At 42.2% G+C, this 24,020-nt stretch overlaps 1 protein-coding gene across 1 annotated transcript in view; it reads left to right on the top strand.

Annotated features, from left to right (window-relative positions):
- The window catches only part of MET (MET proto-oncogene, receptor tyrosine kinase), a 200,772-nt gene that overhangs the window by 19,708 nt on the left and 157,044 nt on the right, over positions 1-24,020 (top strand). Inside the window, exon 2 of the mRNA XM_073573343.1 lies at positions 15,751-16,956. Within this exon, the coding sequence (XP_073429444.1) occupies positions 15,766-16,956 (1,191 nt within the window). The 5' untranslated portion in view covers positions 15,751-15,765. The remainder of the gene's footprint in view (positions 1-15,750; positions 16,957-24,020) is intronic.

Genomic DNA, 24,020 nt, shown 5'->3' on the forward strand with positions numbered 1-24,020 from the left:
AAAAATGTTTATTAATTGCATTTTTGGAAGATTTTTCAAATTACAAATCATGACATAATATGAAACATGCACCAAAAACATTATCACATACTTTTATATGAAGGGGAAAAAAAAACTAAGAAGGTTATGGGAGAAAAACATAACACACTAAGGATATGCTCCCACTATGAGCTTTTGGTGAGTTCTGGATGTTGCAGATTTTCTGCATCTATTAATTAAACTAGATTACTTGTATTTTTTTCATTGCATTTTTATACACATTTTTTGTTTTTTTAATTTCTTGTTTTAAACAAAGCTGCTTTGTTTTTGATATTTCCTGGTATTTGGCTTTGAAAAAACTGTAGTGATACAGTTATGTGTGGATTGCTTTCCACCACGCAAGAGCACTTAAAACGTATGTCCGTTTTTATTTGCGGATTTTGTGCATCTAATGCAAGTCTATGGAGCGCTTACTGATGGTGTGCACATACCGTTAGACGCTGAGTTTTTGAAAATACGTAGCATCAAAAACATACTAAAAACTCATTGTGGGTTCACAGCCTTATAGTAAAAAAAAGCAAAAACAACGAAAACAAAAACAAGACAACTGATATCAACTGATATTCCAGATATTGTTTTCCCTTACGTCGCAAGACATCAAAACCTTCAGCAAGAAATGGGAATTTGAACACCAGACGTCTTCTCCCAGATATCCTCAGAGTAATGGTAAAGCAGGGTCAGCAGTAAAAATAGCCAAAAGACTCATGCAGAAAGCAAAACAGGCGGGTACGGATGTATGTCTGTCTATACTGGATCATAGAAACACACCCACTCAAGGCCTAGACAGCAGTCCGACACAGAGGCTCATGAGTAGGCGTACAAGGACACTCATACCAACTGCTAGTCATCTGTTGAAGCCAAAGTTGCTGGGAAACATCAAAGCTAAACTACTGAAGACTCAAGACAGGCAAGCTTTCTATTACAATAAATCTGCAAAGGATCTGCCTGAGCTCCAGAGGAATTACAACATTTGGCTGCAGTCAAGTAGCACATTTGACAAACTCTGGCAAAAGGCAAAAGTTGTCCAGAAACTAGGACCTCGGTCCTACGAAATTCTAAAAGAGGAAGGAAGAAGACTAAGGAGAAATCGGAGGTTTCTGAGGAAAACGCAAGAAAGAGATGATTCATTTCCTTTTGAACAGTATCCTGACACCCAAGACAACGAGGCGGCAAGTACAAGTCAAGTACCAACAGTGACAGCTGACCATCAGGGTGAAGATTCAGGCCAGAGACAGGCAATATCAGAGGCATATTACCAGAATGAGAAGAACTACAAGATGTAGAGAATGACACATCTTATGTTACTAGAGCTGGCAGAATTATCAGAAAGCCGGCGCATCTCAAGGATTATATCTAACTGGACTTATTATGTTATAGCTCTAACTTGGTCATGGTATCCATTGTTTTATTATCTTTTATTGTTCCTCCAGTTAAAAGAGAAAGGATGTAGCAATATGTTATATAATGATGTGGCCTCTAGGGGTCTCACTATGTTTATGTATGTACTATAGTCATTTTTGGAACTTGTTGGTTTGTGGTTGTTAGGAGATATCTTGTAATGGAAGATTGCACCTCTTGTAATAAACAGCCTGCAGATACCCACAGAGTGTGATCCATGACAGGAAACAACAAACAGAACAGACACCATAATAAAAACAGAAAGCATTGTTTGCACTTTTATATACAGTGGGGGAAATAAGTATTTGATCCCTTGCTGATTTTGTAAGTTTGCCCACTGACAAAGACATGAACAGTCTATAATTTTAAGGGTAAGTTAATTTTAATATTGAGAGATAGAATATCAAAACTAAAATCCAGAAAATCACATTGTATAAATTATATAAATTTATTTGCATTTTGCAGTGAGAAGTAAGTATTTGATCCCTCTGGCAAACAAGATTTAATACTTGATGGCAAAACCCTTGTTGGCAAGCACAGCAGTCAGATGTTTTTTGCAGTTGATGATGAGGTTTGCGCACATGTCAGGAGGAATTTTGGTCCACTCCTCTTTGCAGATCATCTCTAAATCATTAAGATTTTGAGGCTGTCGCTTGGCAACTCGGAGCTTCAAATCCCTCCATAAGTTTTCTATGAGATTAAGGTCTGTTTGTCATACTCTTAAGGCCCCGTCTCACATAGCGAGATCGTTAGCGAGATTGCTGAAACGTCACAGATTTTGTGATGCAACAGCGACCTCGCCAGCGATCTCGCTACATGTGAGACATAGCGGCGACCGGGCCCCCGCTGCGATCTCGCTCATCGTGCTCGAATGTCCTGGGCCGCTGGCCAGCATGCATTTTTGTGTTTGACGCCGACAAGCGACCTAGTTGGTGACTCAGAACTCATGGACGCAGGCGGGGAGTCATCAGAATAGCTGCTGTGTCCTAACAACCGCCGAGGTTGTTATACGGATTGCCGGATCGTTGCTGCGTCGTTGAGTAGATCTGTCTGTTTGACAGATTACTAGCTACCATTTAGCGACGTACAAGCGATCCTTACCAGGTCGTATCGTTGTCGGGATTGCTGGTGCGTCGCGTAGTGTAACGGTACCCTTATATGTAGCTAACCTAAAAGTAGGCACCTTAGAAAAAAAAGTTGGCTTTTCTTTTGGAGGAGTTTTGGCTGACTGGACAAGTCAGATGGTTTGATGTATAAGGCGATTCTTAGGAAGTAGGAAGGGTTTCATGTTTAGCTCCCCAGTTGGCACTTTCAGAGAGATTACTAGAAATTCTAGGCGAAGATCTTGAAAACCAAATAAAGATGAAATTTACAAATACAGAAAATAGTTAAATAGTATATGCACACTGAGTTTTTTTTTTTTTGCTGCGTTTTTGGATCGGAAATTGAGTAGAGTTTTGCCTCTTTGGGGAATATTTGGAGAATTTCCAGTCAGTTTCTGCTAAAAAAAATAATCCAAAAATTCTGTGTGTACATAACCTAAAGCCACATGCACACGTTACGAATTTGGTGATTATTTTTTTTACCTCAGTATTTGTAAGTCAAAATCAGTACTGGATAAAAGATGCAGAAGGGGTGCCCATGTTTCTATTACACTTTTCCTCTGATTGTTCCTCTCCTGATTTTGGCTTACAAATACTGAGGTAAAAACTTACCAAATACTCGATCAACATGTGCATGTGCCTAAGGCTGTATTCATATGCTTAAGTTTATAGGAAACTTTAAAAAAAAAAAACTCTACATAACTAAAGTTTTTTTGTTTTGACCTTTTTTGTGGTGTTTTTTTTATTTTGGTATTTTAATTTTTTTGCAGAAGTCACTGTGATGTGGATATAGTGTTTTTTTTCCGCCTCATGTTTTTCCTATTGGGTAACTTTTTAAACTTAAAAGATGCCAGAAACTAAATGGACCTTGGCGTTTTTTTTTTACAAGCTTTTAAAAGTGCTACAAAATAACGTGTGCATCCACTATTTGGTATGGCTGCTGGATTGTAATCTACTGGCCCTTGCTATGACAGAAATGAAGCAGGACATTACGGCCAAGCTTTTACCGTATTTTTAATTTGTCCTTTCGACAGCACATAATATCAGCATAAATGTTTCTTCTTCAGCAGTTTTCTGTACTAGACTGGCTCTTTGTGCCATATTAATGTCAACATCATCTTACTATGATGCCTGGAAATTCAGCAGATATGTCGCGCTCATCAATTCTGCCTCAGATTTTTGACCTGTGCTGATTTATTTTGATATCTGCTTGCATCTTACAATGGGCGACATTTATTAATATTCATTTTATGCAGCAGACCGCTTGTGATTATACGAAAGGAAGCAGCGGGGATTTTCGTATGCAGATATGTTGTGCTGCTCTCTCCTATGAGACATTGTTGCTACCAGCTTGACAAGTCATATTGAATCAGATTCTTTCTAGTTTGAGCTCCGGTAGACATAATGTACCCCCTATAGCTTTCTCTTACATGCAGGCACAACATTGTTCTACACAAATTCAATCCTAATAAATGGATCCTTGCTTTATTTGACTCAGAGAAAGCTTTAGTTGTACCATCCATTTATGTTTCCCAAACTGGGCGTAACTGAAGCATGTCCCTTGTCGAGCATAAAGTCTGCGAATTTCTGTAGGCTGATCAGTTTTTGGTGCGATTTGCCCAATCTTTAGGCTAAAGATTGATTCTTCTCAGTGGGAGAAACAAAATAATAATCTTGTAGCTATGGTTAACAAATCACTAACTAATGGCTAACAAACATAAAATTAAAAAATAAGTGCTGATACAAAGCAAGCTTTCGAGGCATGGTATTACAAAGTATCTGAAGAAACTATAATATATACACAGAAGAAGCAGACATTACGTCATGTCTCTGCTCCTTTTGTCTTTTTTTAACTGGCTAACAGGTACCAAAGCACAACTCAATAATACAATACAGCAGCCAATGGAGTGCACTTTTGTGCTGTTTTATAAGACTTTTAAAGGGGTGATCTGAAATTAACACTGATTTAATCCTAAAGGTCTATCTATTTCATGTAAAAATCTCATCTGTTTTGTAATATACTGTAATTAGAAATTCTTTATCGTTCCCTCTCTAGTCTATCTACCTGGAGTATTTTTTTTTTCATCAACTTCATGTTTGATGACATTTTGTTTTATAATCCCAGTGCTTGCTGGGGTACCCAAGCAAGACCTCATCAGATGGAAGAGGCTGTAGCCACTGCCACAACCTCTGCTTCTTCCCTGAAAAGTCCCTTCTCTACAGAGTATGCATCAGCTGTCAATTCTGACGTATGCTCAATAGGATTTTGTCACTGCAATATTGAAATTAATGCACAGTGACAGTGCGCTCTTTGATTGACTCTAATGAGAAGTGATGAGCTGGAAAAGAGGTTGCACTGTCAGTGCACATTTTAAGGCGATAACCCTGTGATCATAAAAAGCAGAGACCAGCACTGCTCCCAAAAGAGATGTCAATTTCAGACCCGCTCCTTTTTGGAGCCGTTTTTAAGGAGTTGTCAACAAGTTGCATGGCAACGTGGCTTAATGTTCAATTGAATAGTGAGGATAAGTCATTAATTTCCAAAGAAGAAAAAAAACAGCACCACTATCACTCCAGAGCCCAATGTCTGTTGTGCAAAATAACCTCGCTTCTAGCCAAATTGCACGAGCTCACAGGTGCCAACCCATTGAAAACAGTCCATTGTATAACATGCAAAAGAGAGGAAGAAAAAGGTGGCACTCACCGTTCTTAAAAAATCCAAGTTCGTTAATGTCCGTTCATCATCCACTGGTTCTATATCGTACCTGCCTGTATGAAGATGTGTTGACGTCACTGAATAAAGTTTGGATTTTTTAAGAATGGTGAGTGCCACCTTTTTTTCTCTTTTTTTTTCTCTCTTTTGTAAGTCATTAAATATTTTTGTGGAAATGGAAAACTCCTTTAAAAACTATGAGGATGATGGATATTGGGCCTGATTCATAAAGACCTTCAGCGCTCATGCCAGTCTTGATGAAGGGGCATGCTGAAGCTAGACACTCCTGATTTATGAAGAAGCCTCTTCATGAATCAGGAGCATCAGGCAAGCAACTACTTGTGTGCGTTGCTACAAATTGGACTCTAGCCCTGCTGAAGTAAGATGTGTAGTGTCGCTAAGGCCACTCCTCATCAGGAATTAGCGGCGGTCTCCACGCCCCCATCCCGTCATGAATTTGACTAACAGCGGTCTCCACACCTCCATCCTGCCCTAGCTCTGCCAATTTTGTTGGCACTGCGAGAAACTAGTGTTAAAATGTCAAAAGTTTCAAAAATATGGCCAACTCTAAGTTGCACCTAAGTTCTAAATTTTGCAACTTTTCAAAGCTTTTACACCACTTTGATGAATTGTGCCCATTGTGCCCACTGCAGTAACACCTATATCATGTAATATAATTAATGAGGGGTGTCTATAACAATTGCCATTATTTAGCCATAGCTGGTTATGAGCCTGTGTCCTCTGAATCTGCTGATGTGGAGCAGTTTGGAGCAATCGTTATTATTATGATTCCTATTTGTTCAGCCTGATAATACATGCAAGCTTCAATTAACCCAAGAAAAGTTGTTTCTATTTGCAAGCTGTTAAAAGTAGATAATGCTTGCTACCCATTTGACCATGAGTCGGTGTATACGCTCGGTGTTTTGTACTGTCATAAAACATTTCATCCGAGTTTCTCTTTAGATCAATTGAGAAGACAGACTGCTGCATACAATGCAATGGAGAGCGAAGGAATTTCAATGAGCACGTTACAGTGATGAATCACTTTGCCTCTTTTCAGATTATTGAAGATGTTAATTGTCTGTCTGCTAAGCTATTATTCTCACTCCTCAACAAGTTTGAAAGATGATTTATATTTATTTTGCTCAGTAATTGAAAAAACAGCAGCAGGTAAATAAATTCAACAGCAAATAGCCATAAAGAAATGGCAATACAAAGCTGACAGTACATACTAAAGCTGATCATCAGACCACTTGTCCGTAAATATAAGGGATGTTCAAGTTGACGGGATATGCCATAAATGTCTGATTGAAGCAGGATCCCACCAATGGGAGTACATCTGTCTTGAGAACAGGGCCCCATCTGGAGAGGAATGGAGAGGTGGCTGCACTTGCACGATTCTATTAGTTTATTGGGACCTGCAAAAATTGCCAAGACCAGTGGGATCTGCATTTTTTGAGCCTTTACAGTGTATCCCTTCAATGTGCCGTAAATGTCCCAGATTGGACATCCCTTTAGTGGAGTTCACTGTCAGATATGATAGTGATTAATATTCCACAAAGTAATCTTCCAAAAGGTATGGAAAATCGCTCATTCTCCTAGAATTAGGATTTGCTTCATCCAGTTTCTTTGTTTCATGTTTTTAGGCTTGTGCAAGGTGCCATGAATTTCGTGCATTTTATTAGTATTATTAAGTGTTTTATTTTAGAATGGCGTTTTTTTTCTTTCATTCTAACAAGCACTGCACAATTGGTGGCCTCTCTCTAGGATACGTTAGGGAACGGCTTCACTGCGGTGACATTATTTTGGATGTTAACAATAGAAAGGAACAGCATCCAGTCCAGTGATGAAAAAGAAAAAAGCCTTTATTCCGCCATGATATGAAGTTTTGACCACAATTGGTCTTCAAGTATACACAAAGCATAAAATGGCAACCTTATTTAGTGTGGTGACACATGCACACCAATCACAAACAAGGTACTGCCCAATTTACATCATTACAAAAAACACATACAAAATCAGAAAATACTCAATAATGTATACATTAATAAATATCAAATCATTTTAAGAAAACCGAGTTCACTGTGGTAGTGTGAGTACTTGCGATTAGTTAATGTACCTGATTAATTAGCTGATTTATGGAGCGCCAATGTTTATATATGCACCTATTGGTCAGGGCCTTCTGTGTATGCGTCCGTCATGGGTCGGAAGATTGGATTGGAGTGCAGTCACTATAACAACCATGATGCCATAATTTGATTGATTTCTAATTAATTATGGGGCGGATTCTGCACAAACATATTTCTAGGTTATTGGCCTTTTTTCTTAAATTGATATGATATTTATATCACATTTGTTAATGTATATATTATTGTGTATTTTGTGATTTTGTATATGTTTTTTTGTAATGATGTAAATTGGGCAGTAGCTTGTTTGTGATTGTTGTGCATGTGTCACCACATTATATAAGGTTGCCATGTTATGCTTTGTGTATACTTGATAAAGACCAATTGTGGACAAAACGTCGTATCATGGCGGAATAAAGGCTTTTTTCTTTTTCATCACCTGGACTGGATGCTGTTCCTTTCTATTGTTTGTATCACTTGATGTCCGATTGGGTCAGTGGACTTGGATCGTTCATCCTGGGACTGATGTGCTGTCAGCTGATTTTTCTTTGCTTGGATTATTTTGGATGTTAACATTGGCATTTCTCCGACCTCTTCTCTTCACCTTAAGATTTTTCTGAGCTGTATGAAATAGTAAAGCCTGAGGTATAAAATGGAGGGCTCATTCAGACGTCCAATGTTCTCATGTACGAGAAAAACGGACCGTTTATTACGATCAGACTTTGATCAGTGGAGTCCAAGTGTCATCAGTTTTTCTCATACATGGAAAAAAAACATTTCTCCACCTTCTTTCTAACTGTCCATGAAAATCGAACTGCACGCGGATGTCTGATTTTTTCAAGGATCCGTTGACTTGCTTTGCTGATTTTGATTTGACCATTGAATCAAAAACAGACATGCCTCCACGATTTTATGCGGACTGCTCGGCTCATGAAAAATCACCGACATGTGAGCCATAGACTATCACAGGTATGATTGCTATCCGTGAAAGACACAGCACTCATACGAGAACATCGGATGTGTGAACGAACTCTTAGTAGGGCTCACGCGTGTTTTTTTTTTAACTGTCTCTTTTCCATTTTAGATTTTTATACAACTGGTGTAAACTGTTTCGAACACTGGTACATTTATAATAGATTTACTGCAGTGTTTCAATGTTTTGGATGTGGTTCCAGTTTGGAGAACCAGAAAAATGAAAGGGTTGTTCGAAATTGGAATAAAAATTAGCAAAGGCAAGTAAAGTGTAAAATGACAAAACAACACTTGGCTTTGTTTACAAGGTTGCAGCATTGATGTCCTGTGACTGCGGCAGTCAATCACTAGCCGTGGCCATCTTGTGCTGTCTACATCTGAATCACCGCTGACACCAGTGACTGGCTAAGGCGGTCATCTGTTAAACCATTACCACTGCAGCCCAAAACTATAAGATCTAAGAAAAATGCTTTAATGGGATTTATCAATATATCACATCATATCTTTTTACAGCACAGTATTATGGAAGCATTCAGACCATGCAGACAATGAAATGTTGCAATACCTCGGCATTATCCGCTGGAATGTGCTGGTAAATACTGAGGCATTTGATATAAAAACATCTTTGTGGAGACATTCCCTTTAATCTTTAACTTCCCCACAAGGCAACGTCTATCTACCCAGTAGTCTGCTAAGCAAACAAGGACATCCAGTTACAGGAACTTTGGATAGCAAATATGGAGCACAACTGACATTAAAACTGGTTAGTGTGAAATCAATAAAGGCATAAAAGCATACAGCTTGGCACATGGCACTGGTGGGAAGACTGCCTTGAAGCTGAGAGGGAGTTATATTGCAAGATTATTACTTAAACAAATATATTTGTATAACCTCATACTCAAATAAAGCTTGGGAGAAATTAATACCTAATTGCACAGTAATCTGAAGTTGCAAACTACTATATACATCAGTTTTCTAGACGCTGTATAGCTAAAAATGTAGCATAAGACATCATGCACATTGCATAAGCAAAGGCATGGATTCCTACAAGATTGTGTGGAGCCCCTGAGGCTCAGCTGCCACAGAGGTACTGCATCTCCTCCTGAGGTGTGGTGCCCCACCATCCAGGTAGGTTGGAGGCTCCTGACCACGCTCCAACACTCGCACCCCACACAACAGAGTAGTTCAGCAAAGCCACATTGCGGCTCCCTGCTTGGAGTGTAGCAGAGCACCTTTGGTGGCTCCCTGCTTGGAACACGAAACGTGCTGGGAGGCGGGTGGAGTTGAGAATACATAAAAGAGCGGGAAGGTTTAGAATTACAGGTCAGTCTAGGAGAGGAAGCCACTCAGAGAGGAGTGAGGAAAGAAGATCCCTGAGAGAGGGATAGAGGAAGGAGGTGCTGCAGCAGACCTGAGTGACCTGGGTCTGATGGCACGGGAAAGGAAAGAAGGAGAAAGACATTGAACTGAAACCTGATATTCCATAAGAAGGAGAGATTAGTACGGAACGAAGGAGTAAAAGGGAACAGAGGACGTGGGTTAGAAGAGAACCCTGCCTAGAAGTTCTAAGCGCAAGGCCGGGGCCTTGTCCCCGAGGTTGTATGGATGCTAATAGTCCTGCAGCAGACACCGGTGGAGTAGTGGGCTGTAAATGCACTACTCCCATCTAAGGCTTAGGGGCACAACAGCAACTTGGATAGTGAGCCGGGACTCAGGAGTGGAGAGTCCCTGAAGCAGGCTACAGCTGTCTGCCGTACAAGTAGAGTTCTTGGGAACATCTGTCAGGAGGAACTCCAGTGTAACTCAGTACTAGGAGATCTTCGCACTTAAGGGCGCTATAAGAGGAGACGTTCAGAAAGGCACATGTTGGCTTAGTGTTGGAAGGGAGCATTCCATCTGACCTGGAGGTTGACTGAGCCTCTGCCCCGGAGGACATAGTACGGAGGCAGGCACCTGTGTGTACTACAGACTGTGAGCAAAGCTTTGGAACTACAAGCCCTGATGTCCTCCATTCACTTTTGCACCAACACATCTGGGTACCAGCTTCTACACTGCCTGCGCCTCTCAGCTACCCCTACATCTACACTACCCTGGGACTACAGCTCCACCTGTGGAGAGCTTCACCATCTTGGCTGCAACACACCACCAGTCCCAGAGGATCTGCATGCAGCGTCGGCTTAACATCTCACTTGCCGAGCACCACAGGTGGCGTCACGAACTATTCCATTAACTACATTCCACTATTCAATCTTCCCCAATACTTGGGTGCCCAGGGCCACGGACCGGGTCACTGCTGCTGTGACACATCCCGCTGACACCGGCCCGAGTACCCCACGGCCCTGGGAGGGCGACCCAATTGTATACTGCATTACAGCCCTGTAATATACTCTGTGGAGAGGCTCTGCATTCTTCCCAGGACCTTCCGAAGGAGTCTCCACAAGCCTGTACTTATATATAAGGCCTCATTCAGATGTCAGTGAACACAGTGTCTGCTGATCAGTGATTTGGATCAAAGTTCAGTGTTTGGTCCTTGTGTGTCAGTTTTACCATCAGTGATTTTCAATGATGAAAAAATAAATGACAAAGCTTGTCCTATACATTACAGTGTTAATCAGGGACAACACACTGATACCTTCCAAGTGCCGTCCATGATTTTCGCTGAGCCACAGACTTGTATGGGTAATTTTCATCCGTGACAGGGATTAAAAACTGACACATCCTCGCAATTTAGATATTGATCAAACCTACCAATTTCATCCAAGAAGACTTATGTAATGTAAAGCACCACTCCAGCATTTTTTATTGCAGTACTGGAGTGGTGCTACTAATGAAAGATCCCTGCACCTAATGTTATACTCACCACTCGCCGTCTTCTGCTCTTCCTGGCGTCGCTCCAGTTCCACGTTGTTATCTTGTGACTTCAAATCTGACTGTCCAGAAGTCATAGGTAACAGTTACAAGCTCTCAATGTCTGCATTCAATGACCGGCAGGTCACAAACTGCTAGAGATCAACCGGATCGGGCATATAATATCAGAAGACGGCAGATGGTAAGTATGAGACTAAGTGCAGGGGCCTTACATTAGTATCACCACTCTAACACTGTAACAAAAAAACTCCACTGGAGTGGTGCTTTAAGTAAGGTATTCGTATATTAGTACTGTTCTCTTCTCTGCCCTCAATGACAGCCATTCTCTTCCATTTATCTATTTGTGACCTGTAACCTTCATCTCTCTGCCTTATAAACTATACTCAGACTTGAAAGGTAATGTGAGGGAAGATCCTGATTTACTGGGACGATGAGACACCTGTTCAGAATAGATCAATTTCACAAGGAATCCCATTTTTAGCTTGTCCTGGGAAAGTTCAGAAGGACAAAAATAAGGAGAAATTTGTGCAGATCATCAAAGTGACAGATATTCTTTTAAATTCTGTGTACTTCAGTCTGCATGGCCTTGGGAGAAAAATGACACTTATCTACAGGTTTAAGTTACATGTATATAGCTACATCAGAACCGCAAGCCCTCTAGCCTTAGGGAAAGAAAACAAGACTTCTTACCTTTCAATGCTAGTTTATCCAACTGACATGAAAATACCAAGTTCATTGCAAAACTGCAAAATTATTCCTTCAATGCAAAAACAGACAATCACAGGGGATAAAGTGCATTCCCATATTGCATCAGTCTTCCTATAAAATAGCTATTTGATCAGCTGATTATGCTAGAATTACTTCTGATATTGTAGAAAAATACATTTCTGGTGAGAGCCTGCATACAACTTACACCTGAACTCACAAACTCCATTGCCAACATTTCATGTTAACCCATGTGTCATTAATTACTTGTAGTAAACACTGCTATCATTAATCACTTGCAGAAAAAGGCACTACTGTTAGCTTTATGATATGGTCATGTTTCTGACAAGGTCACAAGAAAAAAACAAGAAGTACGATGTATCTCTTAGTTCATGTCAGTACGCAAAATGTTAGGCATGTAATTCACTCATACATGGGTAACGGGAATAATAGAGCCTACAATGCAGAGAAGCCACACCTACACCCTACTGGTCCCTGTACAGACTTGACAATCCCTAGTCATGCAACTGAAAAACACCACCTTGTACATGGCTCCTTAAAAGACCATTTAGGGTGTGTGCACACGCTGCGGATTGGGGTGCAGATTCATCCGTGCGGATTTTGTAAAATCCGCAGGTGAAACCGCAGGTCAAAAGACCTGCGGTTTTACCTGCAGATTGCTCTGCGGTTTTGCCCTGCGGTTTTTCATCTCCTCAATGGAGGAGATGGCAAACCGCAGCAGAATCTGCAGAAAGAATTGACATGTCAATTCTTTCTGCGGATTGAAAACCGCAGCAATACCGCGCAGAAAAATCTGCACCGTCTGCACTGTGGTTTTTGATTCCCATAGGGAATCATGGTACTGTACACCACAGCAAAAACTGCTGCGGGTCCGCAGCGGCCAAATCCGCTGCGGAACCACAGCAAAATCCGCTTCGTGTGCACACACCGTAAGGGGTTTCTTGTACCTACTGAAGAACCAGAGGAGACAATGCTATGCACAGCTAACCAGGAGAGGAAAAGTGTGCTGAAGGATACGACAAGGACCCAGGGTGAGGAAACTTAAAGCACATGCATAAAGGGGAAATATGGAGAACTAAGGAGAATAATAAATGAAAGAAGAAAAATCTCCAACCAACCTAACTGATCAAAAAGGAAAGATGCTGGGAAGGCAGACAAACAAACACACAGCAGAAACGAGGAAAAATTCATTTACTAAAGGCTGAAACTCCTTAGCACTAATCCACTTAGACATATAGCCAGCAAGGAAGTGTAGTGAAGGGAGAACATAAATAGTACATCCCAAACTGTGATAGTGCAGCCAAAATGGGACAATGGGAAACATCTGAAGAGGAGCAAACCCAGAAAGGAAAAATAAAGGCAGAAGGAACCATCAGCATAAGAACAGAGAAGAATAGGGCAATAGCTCAGCAGGCAGAAGAACCAACCACGGAAAAGAGGTCTCCGGATTGAATCGCCAAACCGAGGCATGACACAAATATAGAACATGAAATGTATTTCTACCACTTTACAGATCACTAGTCAAGTCGTGTATGGAATATTCAATACCGTTTTCATGCAGTTTTAAAGGTAATCTAGAACGGAATTGTTCGGGAAGGTGGTTGTATACAGGGAAGACATTTCTCTTTTTCTAATCCACTGTTTGATCTTCAAAACAGCCAAGAATAAACTACATGAAAAAAGCAGATATATTGGGGAACTACTTAAATAGCATTATCATGATACTGGTGTGAGTTGAACTTACCCTTTTAAAGGGAACCTGACATGAAAAAATACTTTTAATTTGCAGTTATGGGATTAATCTGTACGCTAATAGCTTTTTGAATCTGCCTGGCACCCACACTTAGAGCCGCCCCTGTAACTGAAATTGGAATGATGCCAGAAAGAATAAAGTTAATTTCCTTCTGGCAGCGGGTCTCTAAGTACGGGCGCCAGGCAGGTGCAAAATGCTAAAAATCTGCAGAAAACCCATATCTGCAGGTTAATAGGGTTTCATGTGACAAGTTCCCTTTAAATGGTAAGAGCATTGCAGCAGGACTGTCACATTTCTTGGTCTGCAGCAGGGTTGCTAACAATCCAGAAATTCCTGGACTGTCCGTACAAATAGGGCACTTTTTTCCCTATTCATAAAAAAATTGAAAACGTTCTTCAATGGGGTGCAGAGTGTACATTAATGAGAAAAAAATGAACTTTTTTGAATTTACCAAATGCCTGCAATGAAACAAAGAGTGAAAAATTTAAAGGGGTCTGAATACTTTCCATACCCACTGTACAGGATGGGCCAAGGATAGGATACATATATATTTGAGTGGGGAACATAAATATATTGGGGACATGCATACCGGGATGAGAGACATATGTACGAGGAAGGGGAATATATATACCAGAAAGGGGGGACATATATACCCAGATGGGGGGCATATATACCAGGATAGGCCAAGGATGTGATACATTTACATATATGCCAGGATGGAGAACATAAATATACCTGGATTGGGCGCCTATATACCAAGATGGGAGATATATACCAGGACGGGCCAAATCCTGGTATATATCTCCCATCTTGGTATATATGCTAGTTACGCCATTGGTGCCATGGCATTGTTGCTGAAGAAATAGGAACCCAATGTAAGTGGGAGGTGATAGACCTTCCAGCATCAGGTAAATCCTATTTTACAAGGCAATCTGTTTCACCCTTGGGACCTTACATTTGTTATAGCTACAATGAGAGGAAACATTGGTCTTTGGACTTTATATCTTTTACTAACAACGGCATGCTGCTATACTCTGGGAACTTTCCCTTTATCTGACATTCATAGTATTATCTGTACCTGACTTCCTGTTGGACTATACGTCTGCCCTTATGCACGTAGCACTTTATTAGTGCCTGCTAGTTGTGTTATTTGTCTACCACTATACATTGTGAAACATGTGGCTATAACCATTGGATTACCCAGGTGCTGTGTGTACTCTTTGGACTTCTCCTAGTTTTTTAATGTTTTGCACTGTGTTTACTGTCTGTTTAATAAAGTATCATCTTTTATTTATACCTTTACACGTATATTGGTTCCCTTTCTTATAGGACTATGAAGAAAAAGGAAGGCTCTTTTTTTGTTATTTCAAACAACCAGTACAAATCATATACTGTTGGTAAATCCATAAAAATAAGTACATACAAATGTAAAGAATCTTGAAAGTATTGTAAAGAAAATGTATTTATTTATTATTACCTATACTTAAAAAATCCTTTGCTGTAAGACATGAGGTGACTGAATGACTCTACGTGTCCTACTGTATTCAGTTATCTGATTTCTCCTAACCAGCGTACAGGATATTTTCAGTGGAAGCGTGAGGGGGCTCATGGAGCAATGAGGATATGTTTTTCATGACAATTGTCCTAGCAAACAGCTTCTGACTTTCCTAGTGTGATTATTTGATGTATGATGTATGAGTCACATAATGTTTGCGACACTCGTTCTTGTGTAAAGTCACAGGCCAACAGCTTATAGAGTCTGAAATGTCACATTGGTCATCAGTCTAAGCCACATCAAACCTCAACATAGTAATTTAGGATAAAAGAAAAGTGTGAGCTCTGTAAACCTAATCAGTGTAGGGGTAAAATTAGATCCGAAACCACATGAGACAAGGCTATTATTGTTTAACATTGAGTTAGGGACAGTTATATTACTGTGTTAAATCTCAAGAAAAACTTCATTTGTTGTCCTCCTTTTGCCTTCTAGACATTTGCTCACTTTTTTTTGCTGTTTGTTCACCTTTACTTTAACTTTTGCTTTTCTTCACGCAGGTGCATTACTTCAAGATGCTAAGAAATGTCCCTGCTACCTCAATACTAATAATTGTCTTCGGATTGCTGCAATATAGCCTGGAACAATGTGAAGATGCAACTCAGATGTCAGAGATGAATCTGGATCTAAAATACAACTTTAAGTCCTTCACCACTGACACACCAATACAAAATGTTCTGCAGCACAAAGGCTATGTATATGTGGGGGCAGTAAATAAAATCTATGTGCTCAATGATAACCTCGTGATGGTGTCTGAGTATAAAACTGGACCTGTGCTTGACCATGGAAGCTGTGGGTCACCATGTGAAGGATGTCTGAATGAGGCCCCTTCATTGAACGGCACCTGGAAAGACAATGTCAATGTCGCACTACTTTTTGAAGACTTCTATGATGATCAACTTATAAGTTGTGGAAGTGTAAACCAAGGAACATGTCAACGACACATGCTCGACTCTGACAAACCCTGGGACATATCGAGTAATGTTCATTGCCTGTATTCTACTCCGGTTAAAAACATCACAGGCAGCTGTCCTGATTGTGTTGTCAGTGAGCTAGGCAGCAAAATCCTGGTGACCGTAAAGGACAGATTTGTCAAGTTCTATGTAGGTAACACTGTATCGAGGTCACAATCCAATATTCATTCCTTGTCAGTCAGAAGACAAAAGGAGACACAAGATGGCTTTGAGTTCCTCACGGATCATTCCTACTTGGATGTCCTCCCCCAGTTCAGAGATTCATATCCAATTCGATATATTCACACATTTGAAAGTGGAAATTTCATTTACTTTTTAACAGTACAAAGAGAATCAAATAATTCTCCAGCCTATCACACTAGAATTGTAAGGTTCTGTTCTGCAGACCCAGAGCTGCGCTCTTATATTGAGATGCCCGTAGTTTGCTTTTATACAGAAAAGCGCAGAAAGAGGTTGGCTGACAGCGAGTATTTCAATATATTACAAGCTGCGTATGTAAGTAAAGCGGGCCATACCTTGGCAAAAGAATTGGGATTCAATGAAACCGAAGATATTCTATATGCTGTGTTTGCACAGAGTAATACAGACTCTGCTGAAGCGACCAATAGATCTGCCCTGTGTGCCATGTCTATAAAGATGATTAATGACTACTTCGACAGCGGTGCAGAAAGAAACAGCCAGTGTTTGGAGCATTTCTATGAAAGGGACAATTACCAAGCATGCATCCAAAAAGTAAGTTTCATATATTCCCTCATTCTTTATACTGTGTTATAAGACAGCTCAATGGCCTGTACTTGCACAGGTAAAAGATGTGTGGAGTACATAAATACAATCAGTGTCGGCCTGGAGTGCCAAGGGCCCACCAGTAACATTGACTTTGAGGGGCCCACTTTTCACCTGCGTACAAATATTACACTCCCCTCTTTGACCAATGTACCTATATCTCTAAATAATAATAAGCTAGGTAGTTTGGTTAATGAATGATGAGATGCTGCTTTTTTCTGTACAGAGTGAATCAAGTGAATTATGCCTAGTACTATCCATATAGTGGGGTTGTCGGCCTAGATCTGCACAGGGGCCCACCAGAGGATTCCCCTGTTGCCTGTAGGCCAGTCTGAGCCTGAATACAATATAGATCCACACTATGTCTTTATTCCACCCCAATTTATTGTACTGCAGAGTTAATCTGTGATTACACACAAAGAATTTCTAATTTTTCTTTTTTCACATTTTTCTTTTTTTGTGTTACACACAAACAATTGTCACTAGTCAGGCTGATCTAACAGATATTATTTATGTTACTTATATAGCGTCTTTATATTCTGCAGCACTTTACAGACATTATTGGCACTTTCCCCAGTGGGGCTTGCAATCTAGATTCACTATCAGTATGTCTTTGGAGTGTGGGAGAAAACCGAGGTATCTGCAGGAAACCCACACAAACACGGGAAGAACATACAAACTCCATGCAGATGTTGTCCTTGGTGGCAATGGTGCTAACCATTGAGCTGCGCTAATATTAAAGCTCTTATATCCCGCAATATTTATTTATTTTCTGTTCATTTTGACTTCATTCCTTTCCAATAAGATGGAGACTCAATGAACTTAATTAGCAGAACGTTAAATATTTATAAAATGTAAATGATCCATAGTATTCATATTACAAAATAAACAGCTCTATGCATTATATTCATTTTCTTTCTATGTAGGGCAGTGTATGGGTCAGCATTGAGATTAGGTGGAGGGTATGGCTTATTTATGTAGAACTTGAACTCTTAAACTTTACATTTTGTTTGAGAAATAGGACTCTCCTGAAAGTGATAAGTGTACTTGACGTGTTCTCTGTTGTAGCAAGAAGCTGGCGTATACATCCGACTACATATATTACTAGCTATGAAGCCGTTCTACGCCCGGGTGGCGAGCATTTTTATTGGTATATGGTCTCCCATCCTGGTATGTGCTGCCCCCCTCCTATCCTGGTGTGCATGGCACCCCTCATCCCTATCCTTTCTCAGCCTGGTATGCATGGTCCCCTCACCCCCAATCCTGGTATGCATGGTACCCCCTTATCCCTATCCTGGTATGTATGGTCCCCTATCCTGGTATGCATGGTCCTCTCACCCCCCAATCCTGGTATGCATGGTCCCCTCACTCCCCGATCCTGGTATGCATGGTCCCCTCACTCCCCTTTTGTGGTATGCATGGTCCCCTCACTCCCCTATCGTGGTATGCATGGTCCCCTCACCCACCTTTGGTGGTATGCATGGTCCCCTCACTCCCCTTTCATGGAATGCATGGTCCCCTCACTGCCCTTTCATGGTATGCATGGTCCCCTCACCCCCCTTTTGTGGAATGCATGGTCCCCTCACTCCCCTTTTGTGGTATGCATGGTCCCCTCACCCTCCTTTCATGGTATGTATGGTCCCCTCACTCCCCTTTCATGGTATGCATGGTCCCCTCACTCCCCTTTCGTGGTATGCATGGTCCTCTCACCCCCCTTTCGTGGTATGCATGGTCCCCTCACCCCCTTTCCTGTTATGCATGGTCCTCTCACCCCCAATACTGGTATGCATGGTCCCCTCTCCCCCCTTTCCTGGTATGCATGTTCCCCCTCACCCCTATTAAGCTGCACAAATACAAAAAAAAAAATTTATACTCACCCTTCTTTCCTGTGCTCCAGCGTTGTCACGTTCTGCTGGAGGCCAGGAGAGGAATCTGGCGCCGGAGTACACGCATGCCCATAGCGCTGTCCGGCACCATATTGCTGAAGACACTGCAAATGTGTCTTCAGTAAAATGGCACCGGATCACGCTATGCGCATGCGCGATTCCGGCCGCACTCCTGCCCCGGTCTCTGGCCGAAGAGAAGCGCCGCGACAACGCTCCTCCCGATCAGGTAAGTATAGCGCCCGAGATGGCGGTATGTAAGCATACCGCCATCTCCGGGCGCCAAACACACTCCTCACCGCTGGCTGCCTCATGTGAAAAAGACTTGGGTATACTAATTGATCACAGACTGAATATGAGTCAACAGTGTGATGCAGCAGCAAAAAAAGCAAATGCAGTTCTAGGATGTATAAACAGAAGCATACAGTCTAGATCACGTGAAGTCATTATTGCCCTCTACTCTTCTTTGGTCAGACCTCATCTGGAATACTGTGTCCAGTTTTGGGCGCCACATTTTAAAAAAGACGTCAACAAACTGGAGCAAGTTCAGAAAAGAGCGACCAGAATGGTGACCGGTCTGCAAACCCTGTCTTATGAGGAAAGGTTGCAGGATTTGGGAATGTTTAGCTTGCAGAAGAGAAGACTGAGAGGAGACTTAATAGCTGTCTACAAATATCTCAAGGGCTGTCACATTGTAGAAGGATCATCTTTATTCTCATTTGCACAAGGAAAGACTAGAAGCAATGGGATGAAACTGAATGGGAGGTGACACAGATTAGATATTAGAAAAAACTTTTTGACAGTTAGAGTGATCAGTGAGTGGAACAGGCTGCCACAAGAGGTGGTGAGTTCTCCTTCAATGGAAGTCTTCAAACAGAGGCTGGACATCCTGCTTTGAGCAGGGGGTTGGACCAGATGGCCCAGGAGGTCCCTTCCAACTCTACGATTCTATGATTCTGTCTGGAGCCAGACTGCGAAGGCGCGTCGCGCTTACGCAGTCTATAAAGGCTTCGGACAGAGTGACGCTTAGCCCGTTGTATTATAGACTAGAGATTTTGTCTGCTCATAGCCTAGTAACTAGTGTCATTCTCAATGAAATATTAGTCAGGTTTTGGCAGAGTCAACCAATATTGACAGTATCAATACAAAATAGGATATTCCCCTTTTTATCTTTTTGTTCGTATGTACAAGTCAGTTGAAGATAAGAGAAGAATATCTACTATATAATTGCCTTAAATTGTCCTTCATCCAGTTCCCTCTGGATGTCCTCAAATCCGACAATCCACCGCACCGCACTGGAAGGACGCCAACCGCCATATTCAAATACCCAAGTGATGGGTATTCCAATATGGCACCCGCTGGTGGTACCAGGCCCTTCCGCAGTACCACCAGCGGGACACCCACGCTGGATCCCCGCCAGGACCAGCCTTCAGGACCCGCCGCCGGACCCGCCTCCAGGACCCGCCGCCAGACCCGCTGCCAGACCTGCTGCCGGGACCCACCGCTGCCTGACTACATGTGCTGGGTCCCGCCTCTGCCTGCCCACCCACCTCCGTGCAGTCACAGCCGGCAAGAAGGACCGCGGCTTGCGGCCTGTGTTGGAGATGGGGTTCAGACTCCCTCTGGTGGTGCCGCACCCCATCTCCAGCACAGGCCGCAAACCACCATCTTTCCTGCTGGCTGTGACTGTACGGAGATGGGGGGGCCAGAGACTATTATAGTGGCTCTTATTCTGATGTGAGCTTTGAGGCTATGATGGATCTGGAGGGTCCCAGCAATATAGACTCTTTAACTATGATAATGTTTATGTGGCTATTATGGTGGCATTGGGACATATGGCTCAATTGCGGAACTGTGGCTGTGATGGGGGGCACTGTGGCTGTGACGTTGGACACTGTGGCTGTGACGTTGGACACTGTGGCTGTGACGGGGGGCAACGTGGCTGTGACGGGGGGGCACTGTGGCTGTGACCGGGGTACTGTGGCTGTGTCGGGGGGCACTGTGGCTGTGACGGGGTCACTGTGGCTGTGAGAGGGGGCACTGTGGCTGCCTGCCCACCCACCTCCGTGCAGTCATAGCCAGCAGGAAAGACCACAGCTTGCGGCCTGTGCTGGAGATGGAGTACGGGCGCCCTATGGTGGTGCCGCACCCTATCTCCAGCACAGTCTGCAAACCACCATCTTTCCTGCCGGCTGTGACTGCACGGAGGTGGGTGGGCAGTCAACGGCGGGACATACACCCCACACACACACTTCCCTCCTGATGCGATAGCATCGGACTCACTTTAGTTTAGTAATAAGGGCGGACACAGACAGAAGAGGGACCCTGTTCAAGAACAGTATATGGGCTCTTTGCTGTCCAGTAGCTTATCATAATTCATCCTGCTTTGGAGGTAAAAGTGGCCCTCTTACCTCCTCGGCCCCTGTGTGGCTAGATAGGCTGCACCAATTGTATATATCCACTCCTGAGTTACAAGGAGAATCTTTGGATCTTTTGAGTTATTTAAAAAGGGTAGCTAGTGACAACAGGGGCGTACATAAAATTCATGGGGCGCAATAGCAGAACTTCTAATTGGTGGGGTAATAAAAGAGCATATCTCACAACTTTGCAGCCTTTACAAAGTATTTTACTCCTACTGAAACCCTTGATTCTCCTTTCATTGCACCCATAAAGTATGAAGTAAGCAAAAGTGCCCCACAAACACTATGATACTCACACAGTGAATTCTTCCACAGTACCCTTCAAATGCAGAGTATGATGACCCTACTATACCCCACATCAACTCACCTTTCAAAGTATGGTGGCCCCCAACACAGCATGTTCCCCTAACTGTGGCCCCCACACAGTCCTCCATGCAGTATAATTGGCCTACATACAGCATAATGGCCCCACACCTTACCGCACTGTATAATGGCCCCCACTAGCCCTCCAAACAGTATAATGGTCCCGACATAGCCCTCAATAAAGTATAAAGACTCCCACGTAGCCCTCCAAATATTATAATTGCCCCCACATAGCCATCCACGTATTATAATTGCCCCCACTTAGCTTTACATGCAATATAATGGGCCTCTCATAGCCCTTGTAGTGCAGCGGGGTTGGTGCAGTGCGACAGATAGGCAGGAACCATAGAAAGTTCAACATTAGCAGTTTTTTATTTTCAGACTCACATACAGGAGTGATATCCTCCAGATCGCAGCCGGGTTTCCACAAATGTATTCCATGTTCAGAACTCATTGCCGTGGACAATGGCATCGCCGTGTCTCTTGAGCACGTCAGCTGCCTTAAGCTCCCTGGTTCTGTGTTAGCTCCACACAGACCTGGGTTGCACAGAGCCTACTGCTCTGCAACTTGCAAACTCCAAACTAACCCACACAAGACACAACTGACAGACTTTAAATGGAATCGTGACCACAGAGCCAATTCCAAAACCCAGAGTGGAGATAGGGACACTAGCAAACCCGCAAATCCCTCTAAAAACAAAATCCCTTGACGTATTTTCCTAAAAATCTGACTTGAGTCACTACTTGGACCCAATCCACTCTTTCTTTTATTTTGCCTTGTGATTCACAGGCATTCTGCTGTGAACACAAGGCGCTCGTGCGAGTTTAATAAGACTCCATCTTCACATATGATCCCCCTCACTACCTCACACCCTCCATAAAGTGTAATGGGCCCCAATTTGCCTTCCATATAGCATAATGTACCCCATAGTCCTCCATATAGTATAATGCACCCCATAATCCTCCATATTGTATACAGTAATGCACTCCATAGTCCTCCATATAGTATAATGCACCCCCATAGTTCTCCATATAGTATAATGCACCCCCCATAGTCCTCTATATATTATAATGCACTCCCCATAGGCTTCCATAAAGTATAATGCACCCCATAGTCCTCCATTTGGTATAATGCAGATCCCATAGTCCTCCATATACTATAGTATAATTCACTCCTTATAGTCCTTGATATAGTATAATTCACCTCATAGTCCTACATATAGTATAATTCATCCTCCATAGTCCACCATATAGTATAATGCCTTCCATATAGTGTAATATACCCCATAGTCGTCCATATAGTTTAATGCACCCCATAATAATCCAAATTGTATAATGCACTCCATAGTTCTCCATATAGTATACTGCACTACGCATAGTACTCCATATAGTATAATGCACTACACATAGTCCTATATATAATATGATGCACCCCCATAGTTTTCCATATAGTATAATGCACCCCCCATGCTCCTCTATATAGTATAATGCACTCCCCAAGTCCTCCATAAAGTATAATGCACCCCATAGTCCTCCATTTAGTATAATGCCACCCCATAGTCCTCCATATAGTATAATTCACTCCTTATAGTCCTTGATATAGTATAAAGCACCTCATAGTGCTACATATAGTATAATGCACCCGTCATAGTCCACCATATAGTATAATGCATCCCCCATAGCCCTTCAAATAGTTTAATGCACACCCCATAGTCCTCCATATTGTATAAATCACGCCCTATAGTCCTACTTATAGTATAATGCACCTAGTAGTCCTCCATACAAATTAAAGTACTCCATAGTCCTCCATATAGTGCAATGCGCCCCCTATAGTCCTCTATACAGTATTAAGGCCACCATCATGTACTCACTGACATTAAAAAAACAATACTCACCTCTCCTCTTCGTTCCCCTGCTGCTGTGGTCTCTCCAGCGAGCGTTCTGAAGCACAGCACATCTCAGCACAGTGGGCATCATGTAGTGATGTCATCGCACCCACTGCATTGAAACGTCTGATCATGATGCCGAAGAAGAATGATGCCGATTCAGTCGAACGTGCGATGACTGGCAGGGGCCTAGTGCAGGTGCTGGCAACGCCACCCAGCTCACTGGCCTCATAGCGGCTGCATGGCCTGCTGCCATATGCGGTATGCCACTAAGTGACAGGTAAAAGTGTTCATTGCGACAACTCTGCCCATTGTAATCTGTGCATTCCTTGGGAAGGAACCTTATAACTCAAGCAACAGTACGGGAAAACTTTTTGTTTATAATCTTGTATTAAACTGTTGCAAAACAGGGTTTTGTATGAGAATATTTTAGTTTCAGTGATGTTAGAAACAAAGGAAAA

This window comes from Dendrobates tinctorius, unplaced genomic scaffold (assembly GCF_039654945.1).
Source record: "Dendrobates tinctorius isolate UK_male_01 unplaced genomic scaffold, ASM3965494v1 ptg000035l, whole genome shotgun sequence".
In the NCBI taxonomy this organism is placed as follows: domain Eukaryota; kingdom Metazoa; phylum Chordata; class Amphibia; order Anura; family Dendrobatidae; genus Dendrobates; species Dendrobates tinctorius.